The following is a 17,349-nucleotide window of genomic DNA, read 5'->3' on the forward strand; positions in this document are numbered from 1 at the left end:
CCAAAAAGTAAATATTTATTTTCAAAATTGCCTAAGAGAATAAAAAAACTAGTAAAAATTTGTAAACAAACTCAACCAAAAAACTTGTATATACAAATATAAATATAACCGTACATATCTTATGATTAAAGAAGGAAAAGAAAATGCAAAAAAAAGGAATAATTGAGTACAATAAATAGGAGCGCTAAAACGGCTTCCCTCCCAAATTCCCAATTGAACAAACCCTAATCTGCACAACCCCTGCTCTTTTTTCCCCAAAAATTCCTCGCTTGAATTTTCCCTCTCCAACATGGGTAAGTGCACTCGGAAGCTCAGAGCCTCCGGCGACGTCTCCTCCATGGATGTCTCACCGTCCTCCCTCGGCGTCCGTACCCGCGCCAGAATTTTAGCCCTTCAACAGCACCAGGCCGCCTCCTCTGCCGACGCCTCTCCACAGTCACCGAAGCCTGATTACCTCGAGCTTCGGTCAAGGCGTCTTGAGAAACTCCCGGTGCTCGGGAAGTACTTCAGGAACTCGCGAAATGCATCTGCTTCAGAACAGAGTGCTGCTCGTGGAAATGAAGAAAACCCTAAAATTGAAAATTTGCCAGAGAAGCCTTATACTGGGTCTGTCTTCGAAGGGCGGAACGGAGTTTTTGAAGATGGGGATTCGGAAGTTGAGGTTTCATTTGGGGAAAATAATTTGGAGATGGATGTCAGAGAAAGGTATACAGTTTCATTTCATTGTATGTATGTATATCAGTATATGTATATATATATATTCTTGTTCTTTTGCATGTTTTTCTTGATTTTCCAGTAGATTTTCTCATGTAAATTCTCGTCAGAATCGCCTGTCTTGCTCCCACGTGCTTGCAATTTCTGGCTGTTCTGTATATGATAATTTCTACGTTTGCTGGATATAGCGACTCTGTGAATGCAAATGAGGAAAAGAGATGGTGATGTCCTGGCAAAATTCTTTTGCATTTTCTTAAAGATTGATTGTGAAAGATTTGAAAAAAAAAAAAATCTCTTTAGGCTGCCTTTGTAGTTTGCACTAAATTTCCCTTTTAGATATTTGGTTTGTTGTTATAATTCTAAAATATTTGAAGAATAAAATTCGACCTTTCACCCTTTTTTAAAGCAAATGGGGTAAGTTTTTGATAAAGTATTTGAGGGTTTAATTGTTAGTTCTGGGAATCAAAGCTCTTCTTTACAGCCATTGTTGTCTTGCTATCATGGTAATAGGTTTCAATTTTGCAATGAATTTACTGGTTCACCCCATCTAATCTCCTTGTTCGGGCTGTATTTTATTTATTGTTGCAATTTATTTACCGAATGTGATTTTACAGTGTTTGAAATTGTTTATTCATGAAGTTGAGGTTCAGGAGTTTTTGCAAGGAATCTACTTTCTAGCCTTTATCTTTTTGCTAATTCATGGAATTAGCTAAATTGTGGTGAATAGCAGTAGAATTTTATATGTTGTGTTCGGTTTAAATTTGATTGTTTTTGTTAATTTATCGATTATTCTTGCTTTTACTCTGAACAAGGCAACAATATATTCACGCCCAAAAATGAATATCATCTGATGATTTTATTTTCCTGTCGAATAGTTTCTAAAATTCATTATGTGAATGCATCTAACCTCAGAGCATGAACTGCATAACTCTTTTACCATCTGTCTTCATGTTTGTTCCGACTATTTAATGTGACATTGAAGGGGAATTTGTCTGTTTGCATTTGCTTCAATTTTGTTTTAAGAATGAAGTTGTGTTGATTGCAACACTTTTATATTTATTCGGTGGACCACATAAAAACAGTGAATTGTAATCCATTTCTTTACCATTTTGTCCTCTACATATTTGCACGTAAAAAAATGTTAATATATATCGATTGCTTCTGTATTCTCAACAGGACCACCAGAGAGAGCACCCCTTGTAGCTCGATCGGAACTGTTGCCACCATGCCGGGATCTTCAACCAAGCGCAAAACTCCTGCATTAGCAAACCAAAGATTTAGGGATACACTTAGGAACATCTCCATAGCTGACGAAATAGAAGCATTTTTCGCCCTCGCCGAGCAGCCACAGCAACGCAACTTTATCGAGAAGTGCGCAATTCTTTTCTTTTTTTCACACATACGGTCACTTCTCAGCTACAATCCTCGAATTCTCACACGTTTTTTACTCAATGCAGGTATAATTTTGACATCTTGAACGACATGCCCCTCCCGGGACGATACGAGTGGATAAAAGCGACGCCTTGCATAGAATGAAGCCAATTTACCCGTTTTAAGGTCGAACTACTTACTATCATCCTTTCTTACTCTGTTGCTGTCAATTTGGCCATGTCGATGAACCAAGTATGTTAGTGATTTGTAGACTTTTATGGCCAAGAAATTTAAGACTAACCATTTTTAGAAGTAGAACCTCCACGCCCAATGTAATATTATTGCAACCTTCATCAATAAACTCCACCCTGTAATTTGCAGTTATTCGATCTTTTTGTTTTACTGTTTTCACGTGGCCCTTTCCAGGCTCTGAACCCTGCCCAGAATCTCTGCCAAAACATATGATGGATAAGATAGTAAAAGCTGCTGTGCAAAATTTCAGTGGTCATTTATTATTAAGTAGTTTTTATGCACATTGGAAAGTTCTCAAAACCCCTTTTGAGACACTGCACACACGACCCTTTTCATTATTCCAGATATGGTAAAAAAATCATCTTCTAGCCTGTGCTGTTCTTGGGATTAACTAGGGACATAAAATGCAATTCAATTCCTATTTTGTCATCTGAATGAGAAAAAAGATCACTTCTTGATGACATGAGATGATGGATTTTGATTTATGAATGTTGTACACATGTCTATTTTTCAAGTCTGCTTCATTTGCCCATGTCTGGATATTGGGTATTTGTGTGTGCTCTTTGTAATGACTAGGTTGTTGAATTTGCAATTGTGCACTTATGCACTATCCCCACCCAACCCCACCCCACTTTTTTTTCAAGACTTTGCATGCCATTGATCTTGATGATGATGATAATAATATTAATTATGTTATTGTTATTGGGGTTTGGGAAAAAAGTTAGTATCAGCTCTAGTGCTGTCTTTTCACCACTAAATGTAATTAGCATCTACTTGTTTGTAAATTTATTTCCTCCTCAGTTTCAGAAGATGGGACAAAAGTTTTGATTGATGCAGGGTGTCTGAAAGTCATTTGAGAAACTTCTGGGGAGGAAATTTTAATTATTAAAAGTATCGTGGATTCAAATTCCCGGGAATATGCAATTATGCCTTTTTCTTTTTCGAAAAATAAAAATAATTGTAAAAGTGAACCCCTTCTTAAAGTAATTGATGGTTGGTTGATGCCCACAGCCCACCCACCCCATTCTCAAAAAAACACGGGCTTTTTCAGGAGCTGAGCGCCAGATGGTTTCTACACCATTGATGGTGTTCGGCGAACGGTTCATATCAAATTGGAGCTATGCTCCTGCATCTTCGAAGAAATAAGCGCAATCACTATTTCTACACCATTTTCAATTTCAGGAGCTGAGCGCCAGATGGTTTCTACACCGTTGATGGTGTTCGGCGAACGGTTCAGATCTAATTGGAGCTGTGCTCCTGGATCTTCGAAGATAGAAGCGCGATCACTACTTCTGCACCATTTTCAATTTCAGCACACACACTCTCTCTCTCCTCTTTCTCTCTCGTCTTTTCAGCTCTGTGTTTGTGAGTGAGCGAGTTTTTCTCTCTCTACTCTCTTTCTCTCTCTACATGGAAGTTGCTGTGCAATAGCGATAAAAAAAGCATCAGTGACGCCACTGTTCCCCTCACACATTTCAACGCAGTCCTCAGAGGGAACCATTTGCAGCAGCAGCAGCAGCAGCGATGGGGAAATGTATGAGGAAAGATAAAGTCACAGGCGACGTGGCGCTCATGTCACCGTCACCGCCACCGTCCGCCATCGGCGTCCGTACACGCGCCAAAACCCTAGCGCTCCAGCGATTGCACGCGCCTCCGTCCTCAACGCCGCCGGACTCCTGTTACCTGGAGCTCCGTTCTCGCCGCCTCGTCAAGTCCCCGCCGCCGCCTCCGCCGACGCAGACGCAGAATTCGCGAAAAGCTCGACAGACCTGCGTCTGCAGGGGAAAACAAAATCGAAATACAGAAACCAGCAAGTATGGTGAGTCTGCCAAAATTGCTTCGATTCCTGCCGCAGCTGATGACGTTGAGGCTTGTTTCGAGGAAACCGCCATGGAATGCGAAGCTCGCGAGAGGTATGTGTATATATATATATATTGTTTTTCTGAATAACTTGAACAGAGAGAAGAAAGCAGGGCGGGAGGAGGTCTGTACTCTTCTTCCCTAGCTTCTGTTGAAAACTTCAAAATTTTTATTAATTAATAAATACAAAATATATAAATGTATACCAAAAAAAAAAAAAAAAAGTAAAAAATGGATAGAGAATTCTTCATCATGTGACCTCATCTTCTTCCTTGTACCACTTTTGCAGTTAACTATCTGTAAAAAAATTTTCCTGTTTTCTTTCTCAAATTAGGTCTCAAAACAGTCTCTTTCATTTTCCCTTTTTAGGATAAAGAAAGCTGCTTTGGCTTTTCGGGCTTGCTGAAATCTGTAGCTTCTGTTTCAAACAGCCACCCATTCTTTTTTCTTTTTCAAAGCTAGATTGTGCTCTCTCTCTATCTCTCTCTAACTCTCTCTCTTCCTCTGTATAACTTATGGCACAACTACACGCAAAGGGTAACCCCACAATTGTTTAGGTTCGATGGTTTATTGGTTTATCCCTCAGCCTATTTCCTTGTACAGTTTCTGTTCATATGAAAATTAAATTATGTGGGCTTTGTAGGAAAGCAGTTTTATGGAGAATTGGAGAAAATCAATTTGTGCATTTTCTTAAAATTTTGTTCTCTTCTGTTCTTTGAGGATTATTTTTGCTGTAGTATGTTTCTTTTTTCAGATTGAATTCTATGCTGAACACAATCATTCAAATAATTCAACATGACTGAATTATCTTAGCACAATTGATTAACAATAAATGTTTGAATTGACTTAGCACCATTGATTAACAATAATGTTTGAATTGACTAAATTATCATTCTCTAATCAATAGTTAGTATTAATTCAGCACATGCTAAATTAATTTAACGAATCAGCGTGTAATCCAAAACCTTCCTTTTAGGGGTTTTGAAAAAGTATTGGTTGAGTTTTATATTAAAATAATACTCTATATTGGTCATCACATTTGTGTAATATATAGTAAGTGATAAGAGTATTTTTAATGTCAGAAAAATGGATAAAATGGATAGATAGTTAAGAACGAAAGAAAGAGTATATGATTCGGATGTTTTTTTAAAATAGCAAAATCCAAATAGTATAAATTTGGATTTTGGGTACAAAAAGCCAAACCCTAATGAAATATTTTTTAAAGAAAATTACAATTGATGAAATGTGCCAAAACCACTAGAAGTGTATTTGTAGATAGGGCCTGAAGTTGGTGTAAAGTAGAAACAATATGGTGTACAAAAATTCCTATGTTTTTAGCATGTTTGGAATTTTGCAAATTAATGGCTCTTTAGACATTGGATCTTTGATTGCTAACATTTCATTTCTATCACATGGGACCATTCCATTATTAGAACATTCAGAAACCAACATTTTGTTATGTTCTGTTTGTGCATTTTTGGCAGGGGCCGGGGCCGCCGTCGTCGTGAAAATGTGCCGTGCAGCGTAATCAGGGGTACGGCGAGGGCCGGATCCAATGCGGGTGTTGTCCCAACCCCGCCCGAGCTGGAGGAAATGTTCGAGCGCGAGGAGCGAATTCAGCAACACCATTTTATAGAGAAGTAGATACGCTACAACATTATTTGGTGATTGAAATTATGCACAAATTTGAATGGCTGATTGATTTTGTGTTCTTTTCTTGATTTAGATACAATTTCGACATCGTCAGCGACTCGCCCCTCCCCGGCCGGTACGAGTGGGTGACTATGGTAAGGCCCTGAATCGAATTGAGCTGAACCGAATTTGCCCGATTGGAATGGATTGGATTGAAGATGGTTTTGTGTAGAAAATTTGATGGACGGTGGGGATGGATTGTAGTTTCGTTTAGAGACTAACCTTATACGAGCAGTGTTGCATGAATACTACTACTAGGTTTTGTATGTATGTGTGTGTATGTAATTTGTTGGCAGCAATTCATTAGCTATTTATTATTTAAAATATTAAAATTTAATAGATTATCTTATTTAAAAACATTGTTTATAATATATTTATACTATTGAGAGTTTTAGATGTGTAGGGGATGTAGCTCAGATGGTAGAGCGCTCGCTTAGCATGCGAGAGGTACGGGGATCGATACCCCGCATCTCCATTTCAGTTCAAAATATTTTTAGGTGACGTGGCAGATTCTTATTCGCGGACACTGCGCGACACCTAATCTAACCGCACTGCCACACGCACTGTAATCATGATGTACTTGTATTAATTTTAGTTTTTTAATTTTTCGTGGTTCATCCGAAATTGTTACCAATTATATTTTTTTATATTATTTGACGTGGCAGATTGTGATTTGCTGTGGAATATATTAACAGTTCCGCATGGGGAGATACACATAGGCGCCAGTCTCCAGGAACGGAAATCATTGACGTTCCACCAACAAGATAAGCCCGAGCTTCATCGCTTTCCGAATTGCACTGCGCTTCACAAATCGCAACCAAGTTTCCGCCTCCACGGTCACGATCTCGAAGCAGTTCAGGATCATAAATCGTTTCTGATTTTGGATTCGGATGGGGAAGACAACGAGAAAGTTGGAGGTGGCGTCGCCGGTGCCGGCGGACATTGACATAGCCAATTCGGTGGAGCCACTTCACATCTCTCAAATTGCCGAGGAAGTCAATCTCAATCCACGACATTATGATCTTTACGGGAAGTACAAGGCTAAGGTAATCTGAGATTTTAGATTTAGTCGGTTGTTTGTAGATTTAGGGCAATCTGTTAATTGTAATTTGTAGTTTTTCGATGGAAGTGTTTATTTTATTTGTTAGGAAAGAAATGGAAGAATATGCGAGTTTGGTTGTGGATTGCAGGTTTTGTTATCTGTGCTTGATGAGCTTCAAGGAAGTGACGATGGCTACTATGTGGTTGTTGGAGGTATTACTCCAACGCCTCTTGGGGAAGGTAAGTCAACAACTACTGTTGGTCTGTGCCAGGCGTTGGGAGCTTTTCTTGATAAAAAGGTATCAATTGCTTGATTGGATTTGTCTCATTGTGTTCTGATCTATTGTTTGTATTATGACTTTGTATGCTTAGATCATCTCTTGTTTGGTTCCTGAAGAAATGTGAAACAAAAAATTTGTACATAGAAAAGATTTGAATGATGCCATTGTTTGACACTGAAACTATGAGAGGAGTCTTATCCTAGAAGGAAGAATTGGTAAGAATTTATGTATTTGTTCCAAGAAAATGCTTAGTCAGTTCCATTCTTCTGATTGAAAGAGTAATCTTAGATTTTATGGTAGTAAAGGTAATTGGATTGGTGGTTGTTAAGTTGCTCTTGATTAATCAAAAGGTCTTGAAGATGTTATGATAAGCACTCATTATTAAGCTTTTTATTTGGTCAACATGAAAAAAGCATTACCTTTCATATTCATTGTATTGAAATCTCTTAGGTGGTGACATGCCTTCGTCAACCATCACAAGGACCGACATTTGGGATCAAGGGGGGTGCTGCAGGTGGAGGATACAGCCAAGTGATTCCAATGGATGAGTTCAATCTACACTTAACAGGGGATATCCATGCTATTACAGCTGCAAACAACCTTCTGGCTGCTGCAATCGATACCAGGATCTTCCATGAATCGACCCAATCTGACAAGGCACTTTTCAATCGGTTGTGCCCTCCAAACAAAGAAGGTAAAAGGAGCTTCAGCAACATAATGTTCAGGCGCTTGAAGAAACTTGGCATCTCAAAGTCCACGCCGGAAGAGCTTACGCCAGAAGAAGTAAAGAAGTTTGCAAGGCTTGATATCGATCCTGAGTCCATCACATGGAGGCGAGTGATGGATGTAAATGACCGATTCTTGAGGAAAATTACAGTCGGGCAGGGTCCCGATGAGAAAGGCATGATAAGAGAAACAGGATTTGATATATCCGTCGCCAGTGAAATTATGGCAGTATTGGCTCTCACCACTTCGCTTTCCGATATGAGGGAGAGACTCGGAAAAATGGTGATTGGAAACAGCAAAGCCGGCGATCCTATAACTGCTGATGATCTCGGAGTCGGTGGCGCTTTGACTGTGTTGATGAAAGATGCCATAAACCCGACTCTGATGCAGACACTTGAGGGCACCCCTGTTCTTGTTCATGCCGGTCCTTTTGCAAACATTGCCCATGGAAACTCATCTATTGTTGCAGATAAAATCGCCCTGAAGCTCGTGGGACCGGGTGGGTTCGTCGTCACAGAAGCAGGATTTGGCGCTGATATTGGGACCGAAAAGTTTATGAATATTAAGTGCAGATATAGTGGTCTAAACCCTCATTGTGCTGTCATAGTGGCGACGATTAGGGCCCTAAAAATGCACGGTGGAGGGCCTGAGGTTGTGGCCGGGAAGCCCCTCGATCGCGCTTATGTGACTGAGAATGTCTCTCTTGTTGAGGCTGGCTGCATCAATCTAGCTCGACACGTGTCGAACACAAAGGCTTACGGCGTAAATGTTGTCGTGGCTATCAACAAGTTTGCGACTGATACTGAAGCTGAACTGAATGCAGTCAAAAGTGCAGCTTTATCTGCAGGGGCTTTCGATGCAGTCATTTGTAGTCACCATGCCCATGGAGGGAAAGGAGCCGTTAGTTTCTTTCATCGAATTTCCTTTCTTTTTCACTGCCACTGGATTTGAGGGATTCATACGATTTCTTTTGAATTTTCAGGTCGACCTTGGGGTTGCAGTTCAAAAGGCCTCTGAGAGTGTTACCCAACCTCTGAAATTCTTGTATCCTCTCGATATAACCATCAAGGAGAAGATCTTCGCCATAGCCAAGTCGTACGGCGCCGCTGGCGTCGAGTATTCAGATCAGGTATAGGGTGGTTCTCTTGATCAATCTTTGCCGTCTTCATGTTTTGATCGATACACCTGTCTGTTTATTCAATCGATCAGGCCGAGAAACAGATTGAGATGTATACGAAACAAGGATTTTCGGGTCTGCCGATCTGCATGGCCAAAACACAATACTCTTTCTCCCACAATGCGTCTGAAAAAGGAGCTCCCAGTGGCTTCACTCTACCGATCAGAGACGTTCGTGCGAGCATCGGGGCCGGCTTCATCTACCCTCTAGTCGGGACGATGAGCACGATGCCGGGATTGCCTACTCGGCCGTGCTTCTACGACATTGACGTCGATACTTCCACCGGAAAAGTCATTGGCCTTTCTTGATAATAGAATGGTGTTCTTGCCATGGCTAAGCTTCAATCACCATTGCTGTAGCTTGAAAATAAAGAAACTGTACTCTACGTAAGTTCATGGCTTTACTTTCATGGCGTGATGATGAATTATTCTTACAGACTGTAAGTAATTTATACATGGCAACTTTCTCTTTTCACTGATTTTCCTGAATTGTGGGGATGAACTTTTTCCTTTCCTTTTTTCTTGTGGTGTGCAATGAAATGCATGAGATATTATAATTTATAAGCACAAATGTGAACAGCCGAAAATCTTCAGAATCATTTGCCACTTGTTCGTTCCACAACCGTTCATATAGAATCGGAGAGATCAATATCCCCTCGGTGTGTTTTCTCTGCCGCTGCCTGCGAAAATGGCGACTCTGGAAGCCGTTAGTCCAGGTTTTCAATTCCGGTCGCCGTGTCCGGCGAAAATCCGACGGACGGCTGGAGTTTCGAGAACCTTCGTTCGTGCAAACCGTCGGCTAACCGTGAAGACGGTGAAGTGTTCGCTTCTCGGCGAACGAGTAGAGGAAGAAGTTTCTAGACCGCCGCCGTTTACGGAGGAGGAAAATACGCTGATCAATGCTCTGATCGGCGTTCAAGGCCGCGGCCGCTCCGCCTCTCCGGCGCAACTCCGAGTATACTAATATATCAATAATTTTTGTTCGTTCTTCCCTACAATAGCTCGATCGAGTTAATAGCTCCGGTGTTAGGGTTTATTCGTGTTTCCTTACTGTATTGCTTGAGAGATTCTTCACATTCTGCAGGAAGCTGAACAGGCGGTGCAGAAACTGGAAGATACGAAGGGCGTACCTGATCCTGTAAGTAATTTTACATCCTTCTGCTCGAAACTGTGATATTGCCATGAAAAATGCTTGTAAACGTTTCGAGAAATGGTTTAATGGCTGAAATCAACAGACAGGATCGAGCTTGATTGAAGGCCGCTGGCAGTTGATGTTCACAACAAGGCCAGGAACAGCTTCCCCAATTCAGGTTCGATTTCACAGCTCATTAACCATTCCACACAAAATTGAATCCTCTAATGGCGAAAATCCTTGTGTTCTGATGCAGAGAACATTCGTTGGCGTGGATTCCTTCAGTGTATTCCAGGAAGTAAGTCTTCGAAGCGAAGATCCCCGCGTCTCCAATATTGTGAAATTCTCTGACGCCATAGGTGAGTTGAAAGTCGAGGTATGATGATTCATGTTCCATCCTTCCAGAAACTCCTGCAACAGATCCATTGAACAAGATACTTTCTGCTTTGCCAATTACTTGCTGTTCCAATAGATTTGCATTATAATTTCTTTCGCTATGAAGGCTGCAGCATCGATCAAAGGCGGGAAAAGGATCCTCTTCCAGTTCGACAGGGCAGCCTTTTCCTTAAACTTTCTTCCATTCAAAGTCCCTTATCCTGTGCCTTTCAGACTTCTTGGGGATGAAGCTAAGGGCTGGTTAGACACTACATATCTATCCGAGTCAGGAAACATTCGTATTTCGCGCGGCAACAAGGTGAACCTAACCACACCATCTATACAATTCATGGCATTATATTTTAGCTTCGGAAAATTTCCCAATTATTCGTCTGCTAAAAATTGAGGACCTTCGGTTACAATGCTGTAGTACAGGGAACGACATTTGTGCTGCAAAAGGTGACTGATCCAAGACAAAGACTGCTTTCGACTATCTCTAGCAGTGGAGTTAGAGAGGTCTGGCCTATTTTTATGTCCCCACTCGATTTAATCTTTGTTGTGGTTTGATGGCGATTAACTTAGAACACATTCTGACAGGCTGTGGATGAGTTCATTTCCTTGAATCGAATTAGTAGCGAAGGAGAATTACCATTGCTTGAAGGGGAGTGGTTAATGCTATGGAGCTCAAATGTGATCTTCTAGCAGCATAAGAACATTATGATTTCCATTTTCATTATCTTGTCGCCCAAATCACACTCTCGGTGTTTTAAATTTGCTGCGGATCTTCGTTGCAGGAAGTCACCGAGAGCTGGATGGAGAACGCTGCAAAAGGTTTGATGGGAAAGCAGGTGCATGTTATTCTCCATTTGTTTCACATCGCTCGAAAGTGCTTTCAGTTTTAAATTTAAATTTTTAGATGAAACAGTCATTTAATATCATATACTCCGTCCGTCCCATTGTACCGTTTACTTTTTGTACGGAGTTTTAGAAATATTAGTATTATATTGGAATATAGTAGGAATAAAATAAAAATGACCAAAATAAGCTTGACATTGATATTTGTGTAATATATTATAAATTATAAGAGTATTTGTCATGTTCGGTAGATAGTACAATTACTTAAAAAAAAAAAAATAGATACTTTGTTACGAGACGCGGACCTAAATAAAAATATGAATAGTTTGTAAGTATTAGAGAACGCTCTGTATTTGAATTCCACTTCCTTTCGTTTGTCATCGTCTACGTGCATGATTCATATATTGTGTAAATCACTTTACACGTGAGGGGACGTATTGATTGACTATATAATAATTACGTGAAATTGACTATAACTCACTTGTGATATTGAAATTTAATTTAAATCCGGTTTGTACTTTAAAAATAGTGCAAGAAGCTCCCTACTATACAAAAATTATAGATGATAAACCATCTTTTCAAAAAAATATAAAAAGAGCTTCATGCAATATTTTTTAAAATATAAGAGTGTCATCTTAATTTTTAAGATATAAGGGATTTACGCGGCGAAACTAAACGAAAGTTATGGATAATATTTCCTAATAATTAATAATGTTTATCCTTTAAATTTAAGATTTTAGATGAGTTGGTCATTTAACTAACCATTTATTGTCAACCTCTGTATCATCGTTGATGTAGATTGTCCGGCCAAATGGGGGCATGAAATTTCTGGTGGATTTATTCTTTGGCCTGAAATTTTCCATGACGGGGAAATACGAGTAAGGAATGTTGTTTAAATGCTGATTCTTTGTGGTTTTTCTTGTAATTGTTGGGGACATTCATTGAATAGTGCATATGTGTGAAATTTGAAGGAAAAGTGGGATGAACACGTATGATGTAGTGATGGATGATGCAGCTATAGTGGCTGGTCCGTACGGGGTTCCATCAGAAATGACAACCAAGTTCACCATTGAATTGCTGTAAGAATTTTGGTTTTTGTTTTAAATATGGAATTATTGTTTGTTTTTTTTTTTTTTAATTTTTTTTAATTTTTAGAGATGTATGATATAGATAGATGCATATGGTGCTACTGCTGCAGATACGCTGATGAAAAGATCAGAATCAGCCGTTCCTACGACAACATTCTCTTCGTCCATGTCCGTGTCGACTGAATTATGTTTTGTTTTGTTTAGTTTAGATATAATCAAATATTTCAAGCTCTTAATTTACAGTATTATATGTACAGCGCCGAAAATTGTCATTCTGCATTTATTAAAAATTGATAAATTTAATAGTAGTATATAATGAGAATAAATTAACCTAAATAAATCTTAGATAGCAGAGTGGACTGGCTATTGGCCGGACCGGCTGCATTGGGAGGAGCTTGTTCTGGCGTGGGCTGGGCCGGTCTGAATTGGGGCCGGCCGATATTGGAAGAGTGGTCAGGGTCTATTGAAATGGCTTGGTCTTTATTGGGCTGGACCGGTTCCAGAATAGACAGGCTCAGTGGTAACACTTGTTTGGGATATGTTTGGTCTTTCTTCCATCAATCATCCGGGAAGTACTTTTTCAATCTCATATATAACATATAGGGCAAAAACGGACAAGAGGCGGAGGCAGGGTTGGTTGCATACCTGCTATAAGTGGGAAGCCCACATGCCTTACTTACTAAAGATTGAATAGTCCGGAATGGACTATTTTTTTAAATGAAAATGCGCGAGAGGGAGTTTAGGGGCTCGACCGAAATGAGACCGCCCCCTGCACTACCTATTGATAGATCGAAGGGCAGATCGCTTTTTCTCACAGAGGTGCTGGTTCGAGGTCTTGTTAGAGCCTCTTGGGTTTTTTAGCGAGCCGGCCGAGTTGAGCTGGGCTGTGCTCGACCGGGCTGCTATGGGTATTCACTAGGCTTGAAAATTGGGCTGGGCCGCAATATATGGACTGTTCTGTCCAGTTGGGCTGTGTAATACAGGGCCTCCAGGAGTTAATGAATGGGCTAGGCTCATTAAATTGGGCCATGGATTTTTTGGGCTGGCCTGGTCCAATTCATTGGGCTTTCTGGGAGTGGTATGATCTGGCTGCTTTGACAATTATGTTGGTTGGGCAGGTTAGATATTGGGCTAAGAAACTTAGCAGGTCAGCCCAAACGAAAGCCCATAAGCCTGTTAGGCCCAATCAACTGTTGCCCTGTCTGGCCCATTCACCATGTGCTGTTAATATCGATACGGCCCAGTCGACTTTTGTACGGCCCGGCCCATTATGCCAACACAAAGTCCCAATTCTCATCTACGGCCCGGCCCGGACAGCTCTATTTTGGCCCTGGCAGGTATAAATGATTCACCGGCCACCGTTGTCTCTTCTTTTCCGCAGTCCTTTTCTTCGCCGGTCGGTATCGTCATCCTTCTCGACAGGACTGGGCGCCTTCATCGTCAATGTCGTCGTGAAGGCCTCCTTCTACTGTTTCGTTTAATTCATCTACGGTGTTATTTGTTGAAGGTATTTGCAGAGTTTCGGTTTGATTCGAGTGATTTGCAAGTAATCCTAATTTATTCGGTTATTCGAAGCTTCGGTTCAAATACACCTCTACAGTAATCTTCATTCCGGCGTCCCAGAGAGGATTTCTCGCTCTGATCAGTAGAGCCATGGCGTTGGAGGATTCTGTGAAAGAAAGAAGCTGGAATCAACGAGAAGCATTACCTGGAGAGCCTCGGTGCACTGTATGCGGTCGCTATGGTGAATATATATGCGACGAGACGGACGACGATATTTGCAGCCTCGAGTGTAAGCGTATTCTTCTTAGCCGGCGACTGGAGACGCGCCTTTCGGTTCCTCAAACCTCCTCTGTAAGAGTACCGGCGACGGATGTCTGCTATTACGTTCGCGACGGCAGTAACGAATCGAAGCCTCAAACCCTAACCAACAGCAAGACTAACTTGCTCAGAAAAAAACTCGACATATCTGTGCGAGGAGATAATGTCCCAGATCCAATTTTGTCGTTTAACTCTTGCGATCTCCCTGAGAAGCTCATTCAAAACCTAGAAGCTGGAGGATATGAGATTCCGACTCCTGTTCAAATGCAAGCAATTCCGTCTGCAATGATTGGGCAGAACTTGCTTGTTTCGGCGGAGACAGGATCTGGAAAATCATGTTCCTTCTTGGTGCCTGTAATTTCTCATTGTGCGACTACTAAGAACACCCCACAGAGGCCACAGGCAATTGTCCTCACACCAACTAGAGAGCTTAGTATACAGATTGAGGAAGAAGCTAAGTTGCTTGGTAAAGGATTGCCGTTTAAGACTGCTTTAGTTGTTGGTGGTGATGCCATGGCAACACAGGTGTACCGAATAGAGCAGGGAGTGTCTATGCTTGTTGGAACGCCTGGAAGACTGATTGATCTTCTAACCAAGCACGATTTTGAGTTGGATAGTGTATCGATTCTGGTCATCGATGAGGTGGATTGCATGATTCAAAGAGGATTTCATGAGCAGGTGATGCAGATATTTAAGGCATTATCCCAGCCACAAGTTTTGATGTACTCTGCAACAGTTTCAAAAGAAGTGGAGAAGGTTGCAGGATTGATGGTCAAAAATGTTTCTGTTATATCAGTTGGGAAGCCGAATAAGCCAAGTGAGGCTGTTAAACAGTTGCCAATATGGGTGGAATCGAACAAAAAGAAGCAAAAGCTTTTCGACATATTGACTAGCAAGCAGCATTTTAAGCCTCCAGTTGTGGTGTTTGTGGGTTCAAGAATCGGCACTGATCTTCTTTCGGAAGCAATAACAGTGGCAACTGGGATAAAAGCTCTCTCAATTCATGGAGAGAAATCAATGAAGGAGAGAAGAGAAGTGTTGAGGTCATTTTTGGTTGGAGACGTTAGTGTGATTGTAGCCACCGGCGTGTTGGGTAGAGGCATTGATCTCCTCTCTGTAAGGCAGGTCATTGTGTTCGATCTCCCAAATTCCATGAAGGAGTATGTGCACCAAATCGGGAGGGCCTCTAGAATGGGAGAAAATGGCACAGCATTCGTGTTTGTGAATGAGGAGAATAAGAAACTCTTTCCTGAATTGATTGCAATGTTGCAGTCATCCGGTGCTGCAATTCCTCGTGAACTTGCGCATTCACGATATGCGCAGAGTTCTTTCGCTGTTGGAAAGGCCCAGAAGAAAAGAAAGCTCGGCTACTGAAGGTTTCCTAACCATTTTTCCATCCCTCAGTTGCTATCAAAATCAGCCATTTAGTATTCTAATCTGTATTGCTTCATTATTTTTATGCGTGTGAGTGCAGGCAGGCCTAACGAACTCAACACTCTTTTGTGTTGTGTGCTGATATGGAACTTAGCCAATTACATTGACTTGATGGCCTTATCCAACACTAAATTGCCTAAATCTTCATGGTTAGTGGTGCCAATCTCCTGAGCATCTTTGGTTCTACAAATTCAGGGTATACAACTATTCTTAAATCTTCATGTTTAGAAATATCCAGTGTATAGAATCATTCTTTTTATGTCTTCGTGCTTCCTTTTTACTTTATAGTGGATTTGCTGATTGAACATACACACCAACCATGTCCATGTTATGTTGCATTCCCAGTTCGTTCATGTCAAGAAGGCTCTCTTACTTGATTTGGTTTTCGCGAGTTAATTTTATCTCTCAGATCAATGTGATGCGGACGATCTCAACCATTTCTTTGGGAAGAAGCTTCTTCCTATACATTTTGATTATGGTATCTTGTCCCGAATGGTCACACCGTAAAGTTTATATGATCGGAGGAAACAATTCTGCTCAGCTTGCACCAGACCTTTGTTGGAAATCAATCTTCTATGTCTGTGTTCTTCTCTCTCTTGCTGCCGCTGTCAATGCACCTTGCACAAGTACGTACATCTTTATCTGAATTCTGGTTCTCTTTTATTTGTGCATTTTTGGAGCATGTATGTGTTTGTTTAGTGCTTACAGTGTTATTATGCACTCTTTGAATAAGAATCTATTTTCCGAAAGATCCTGGCTTTTGTAATTTGTTGGGTCTCCGAGATCCTTTCGATGACCTATGTTGTTGTGTTGAAAGGATATTTATCTAATCCAATCGATTGCATAAGGCTAGATAATTCTTTTCTTTTCTATTGGTATTTTCTATAATATTCAAATTTGACTAGGAATAGAACACCAAGTGGAAGTAAGTCTTTGTGTGTGGTAATGCTTCGGGAATGTTTTATTAGAACTTTATTATTGAAATTAAAGACCTGAGATATTAAATGGATACTAAATAGGTTTTAGATTTGGTATTTTTGAAGGGTTATAGAATAAATAGTGGCAGAAGGGATTTGAATGTGTTTTGAAACTATATGGGACTCTGATCATTTCCTTGACAATTGGACAGCAGAAGGATTGCAATCAGTGGAAGAGAAGCAATGTATAATATTCACCGTTGCACGGTAATTGTAAGTGATGTATCAAACAGGTATGCATGACTGCCTCTGGATGCGATCCAAAATCTCCAGAGGTTGTTGCGAGGGTTTATTATCCTTGGCAATTGTGGTTGGGTTGAGTTGAAATTTTGGATTGAAATTGAAAATGTTAGAGATGATGTTTTTGTTGGTTTGGCTGGGCTTGTAATGATTATGTGTTAAGAGTGATGGTTAATTGGAGTAAATGGTATTGTGTTTATGCTACGTTTTGAATAAAAAAGTAAGATGTAATAATCAATTCAAAAGTCGTTTTTAATTTTATTCCTTAATTAAGTAGGAGATTTATTGTAGAAATTGTATATAATTAGACATTG

General features: G+C 40.5%; 5 protein-coding genes and 1 non-coding gene across 10 annotated transcripts; all 6 read left to right on the plus strand.

Moving 5' to 3' along the window:
* On the plus strand, nucleotides 1–2,684 carry LOC127258700 (cyclin-dependent kinase inhibitor 5-like). The gene is made up of 3 exons (XM_051285646.1): nucleotides 1–705; nucleotides 1,891–2,085; nucleotides 2,172–2,684. The coding sequence occupies exons 1-3, from the start codon at nucleotides 290–292 to the stop codon at nucleotides 2,248–2,250; spliced, it is 690 nt and encodes a 229-aa protein (XP_051141603.1). The 5' UTR covers nucleotides 1–289; the 3' UTR covers nucleotides 2,251–2,684.
* An 808-nt stretch (nucleotides 2,685–3,492) lies between these two features.
* Nucleotides 3,493–6,234, plus strand: LOC127258873 (cyclin-dependent kinase inhibitor 4-like). Its single transcript, XM_051285922.1, has 3 exons — nucleotides 3,493–4,250; nucleotides 5,682–5,837; nucleotides 5,924–6,234. Exons 1-3 carry the CDS (start codon nucleotides 3,862–3,864, stop codon nucleotides 5,994–5,996), a joined length of 618 nt encoding a protein of 205 aa, XP_051141879.1. The 5' UTR covers nucleotides 3,493–3,861; the 3' UTR covers nucleotides 5,997–6,234.
* Nucleotides 6,235–6,291: 57 nt separating this feature from the next.
* TRNAA-AGC (transfer RNA alanine (anticodon AGC)) lies at nucleotides 6,292–6,364 on the plus strand. The gene has a single exon. It is a non-coding gene; the product is annotated as a tRNA-Ala (tRNA).
* Nucleotides 6,365–6,584: 220 nt separating this feature from the next.
* Nucleotides 6,585–9,588, plus strand: LOC127258868 (formate--tetrahydrofolate ligase). The gene is made up of 5 exons (XM_051285914.1): nucleotides 6,585–6,935; nucleotides 7,080–7,229; nucleotides 7,662–8,837; nucleotides 8,920–9,066; nucleotides 9,147–9,588. The coding sequence occupies exons 1-5, from the start codon at nucleotides 6,780–6,782 to the stop codon at nucleotides 9,420–9,422; spliced, it is 1,905 nt and encodes a 634-aa protein (XP_051141871.1). The 5' UTR covers nucleotides 6,585–6,779; the 3' UTR covers nucleotides 9,423–9,588.
* An 84-nt stretch (nucleotides 9,589–9,672) lies between these two features.
* On the plus strand, nucleotides 9,673–12,861 carry LOC127258872 (probable plastid-lipid-associated protein 12, chloroplastic). 2 transcript variants are annotated; one of them, XM_051285921.1, is made up of 11 exons: nucleotides 9,673–10,068; nucleotides 10,198–10,251; nucleotides 10,349–10,423; nucleotides 10,502–10,621; nucleotides 10,748–10,939; nucleotides 11,056–11,136; nucleotides 11,218–11,310; nucleotides 11,415–11,468; nucleotides 12,274–12,353; nucleotides 12,447–12,554; nucleotides 12,646–12,861. In XM_051285921.1, exons 1-11 carry the CDS (start codon nucleotides 9,802–9,804, stop codon nucleotides 12,647–12,649), a joined length of 1,128 nt encoding a protein of 375 aa, XP_051141878.1. In that variant the 5' UTR covers nucleotides 9,673–9,801; the 3' UTR covers nucleotides 12,650–12,861. The 2 variants fall into 2 exon arrangements, with proteins under 2 accessions (XP_051141878.1, XP_051141877.1); XM_051285920.1 differs by having other exon boundaries at nucleotides 12,674–12,861.
* A 1,057-nt stretch (nucleotides 12,862–13,918) lies between these two features.
* Nucleotides 13,919–17,237, plus strand: LOC127258869 (DEAD-box ATP-dependent RNA helicase 41). 4 transcript variants are annotated; one of them, XM_051285915.1, is made up of 4 exons: nucleotides 13,919–15,760; nucleotides 15,859–16,014; nucleotides 16,107–16,444; nucleotides 16,948–17,237. In XM_051285915.1, exon 1 carries the CDS (start codon nucleotides 14,217–14,219, stop codon nucleotides 15,756–15,758), a length of 1,542 nt encoding a protein of 513 aa, XP_051141872.1. In that variant the 5' UTR covers nucleotides 13,919–14,216; the 3' UTR covers nucleotides 15,759–15,760; nucleotides 15,859–16,014; nucleotides 16,107–16,444; nucleotides 16,948–17,237. The 4 variants fall into 4 exon arrangements, with proteins under 4 accessions (XP_051141872.1, XP_051141875.1, XP_051141874.1 ...); XM_051285918.1 differs by having other exon boundaries at nucleotides 16,951–17,237; XM_051285917.1 differs by having other exon boundaries at nucleotides 16,164–16,444.
* The last annotated feature ends 112 nt before the right edge of the window (nucleotides 17,238–17,349 follow it).

Source organism: Andrographis paniculata, unplaced genomic scaffold, assembly GCF_009805555.1.
Source record: "Andrographis paniculata isolate CXL003 unplaced genomic scaffold, ASM980555v1 Contig5END, whole genome shotgun sequence".
Lineage (NCBI taxonomy): Eukaryota > Viridiplantae > Streptophyta > Magnoliopsida > Lamiales > Acanthaceae > Andrographis > Andrographis paniculata.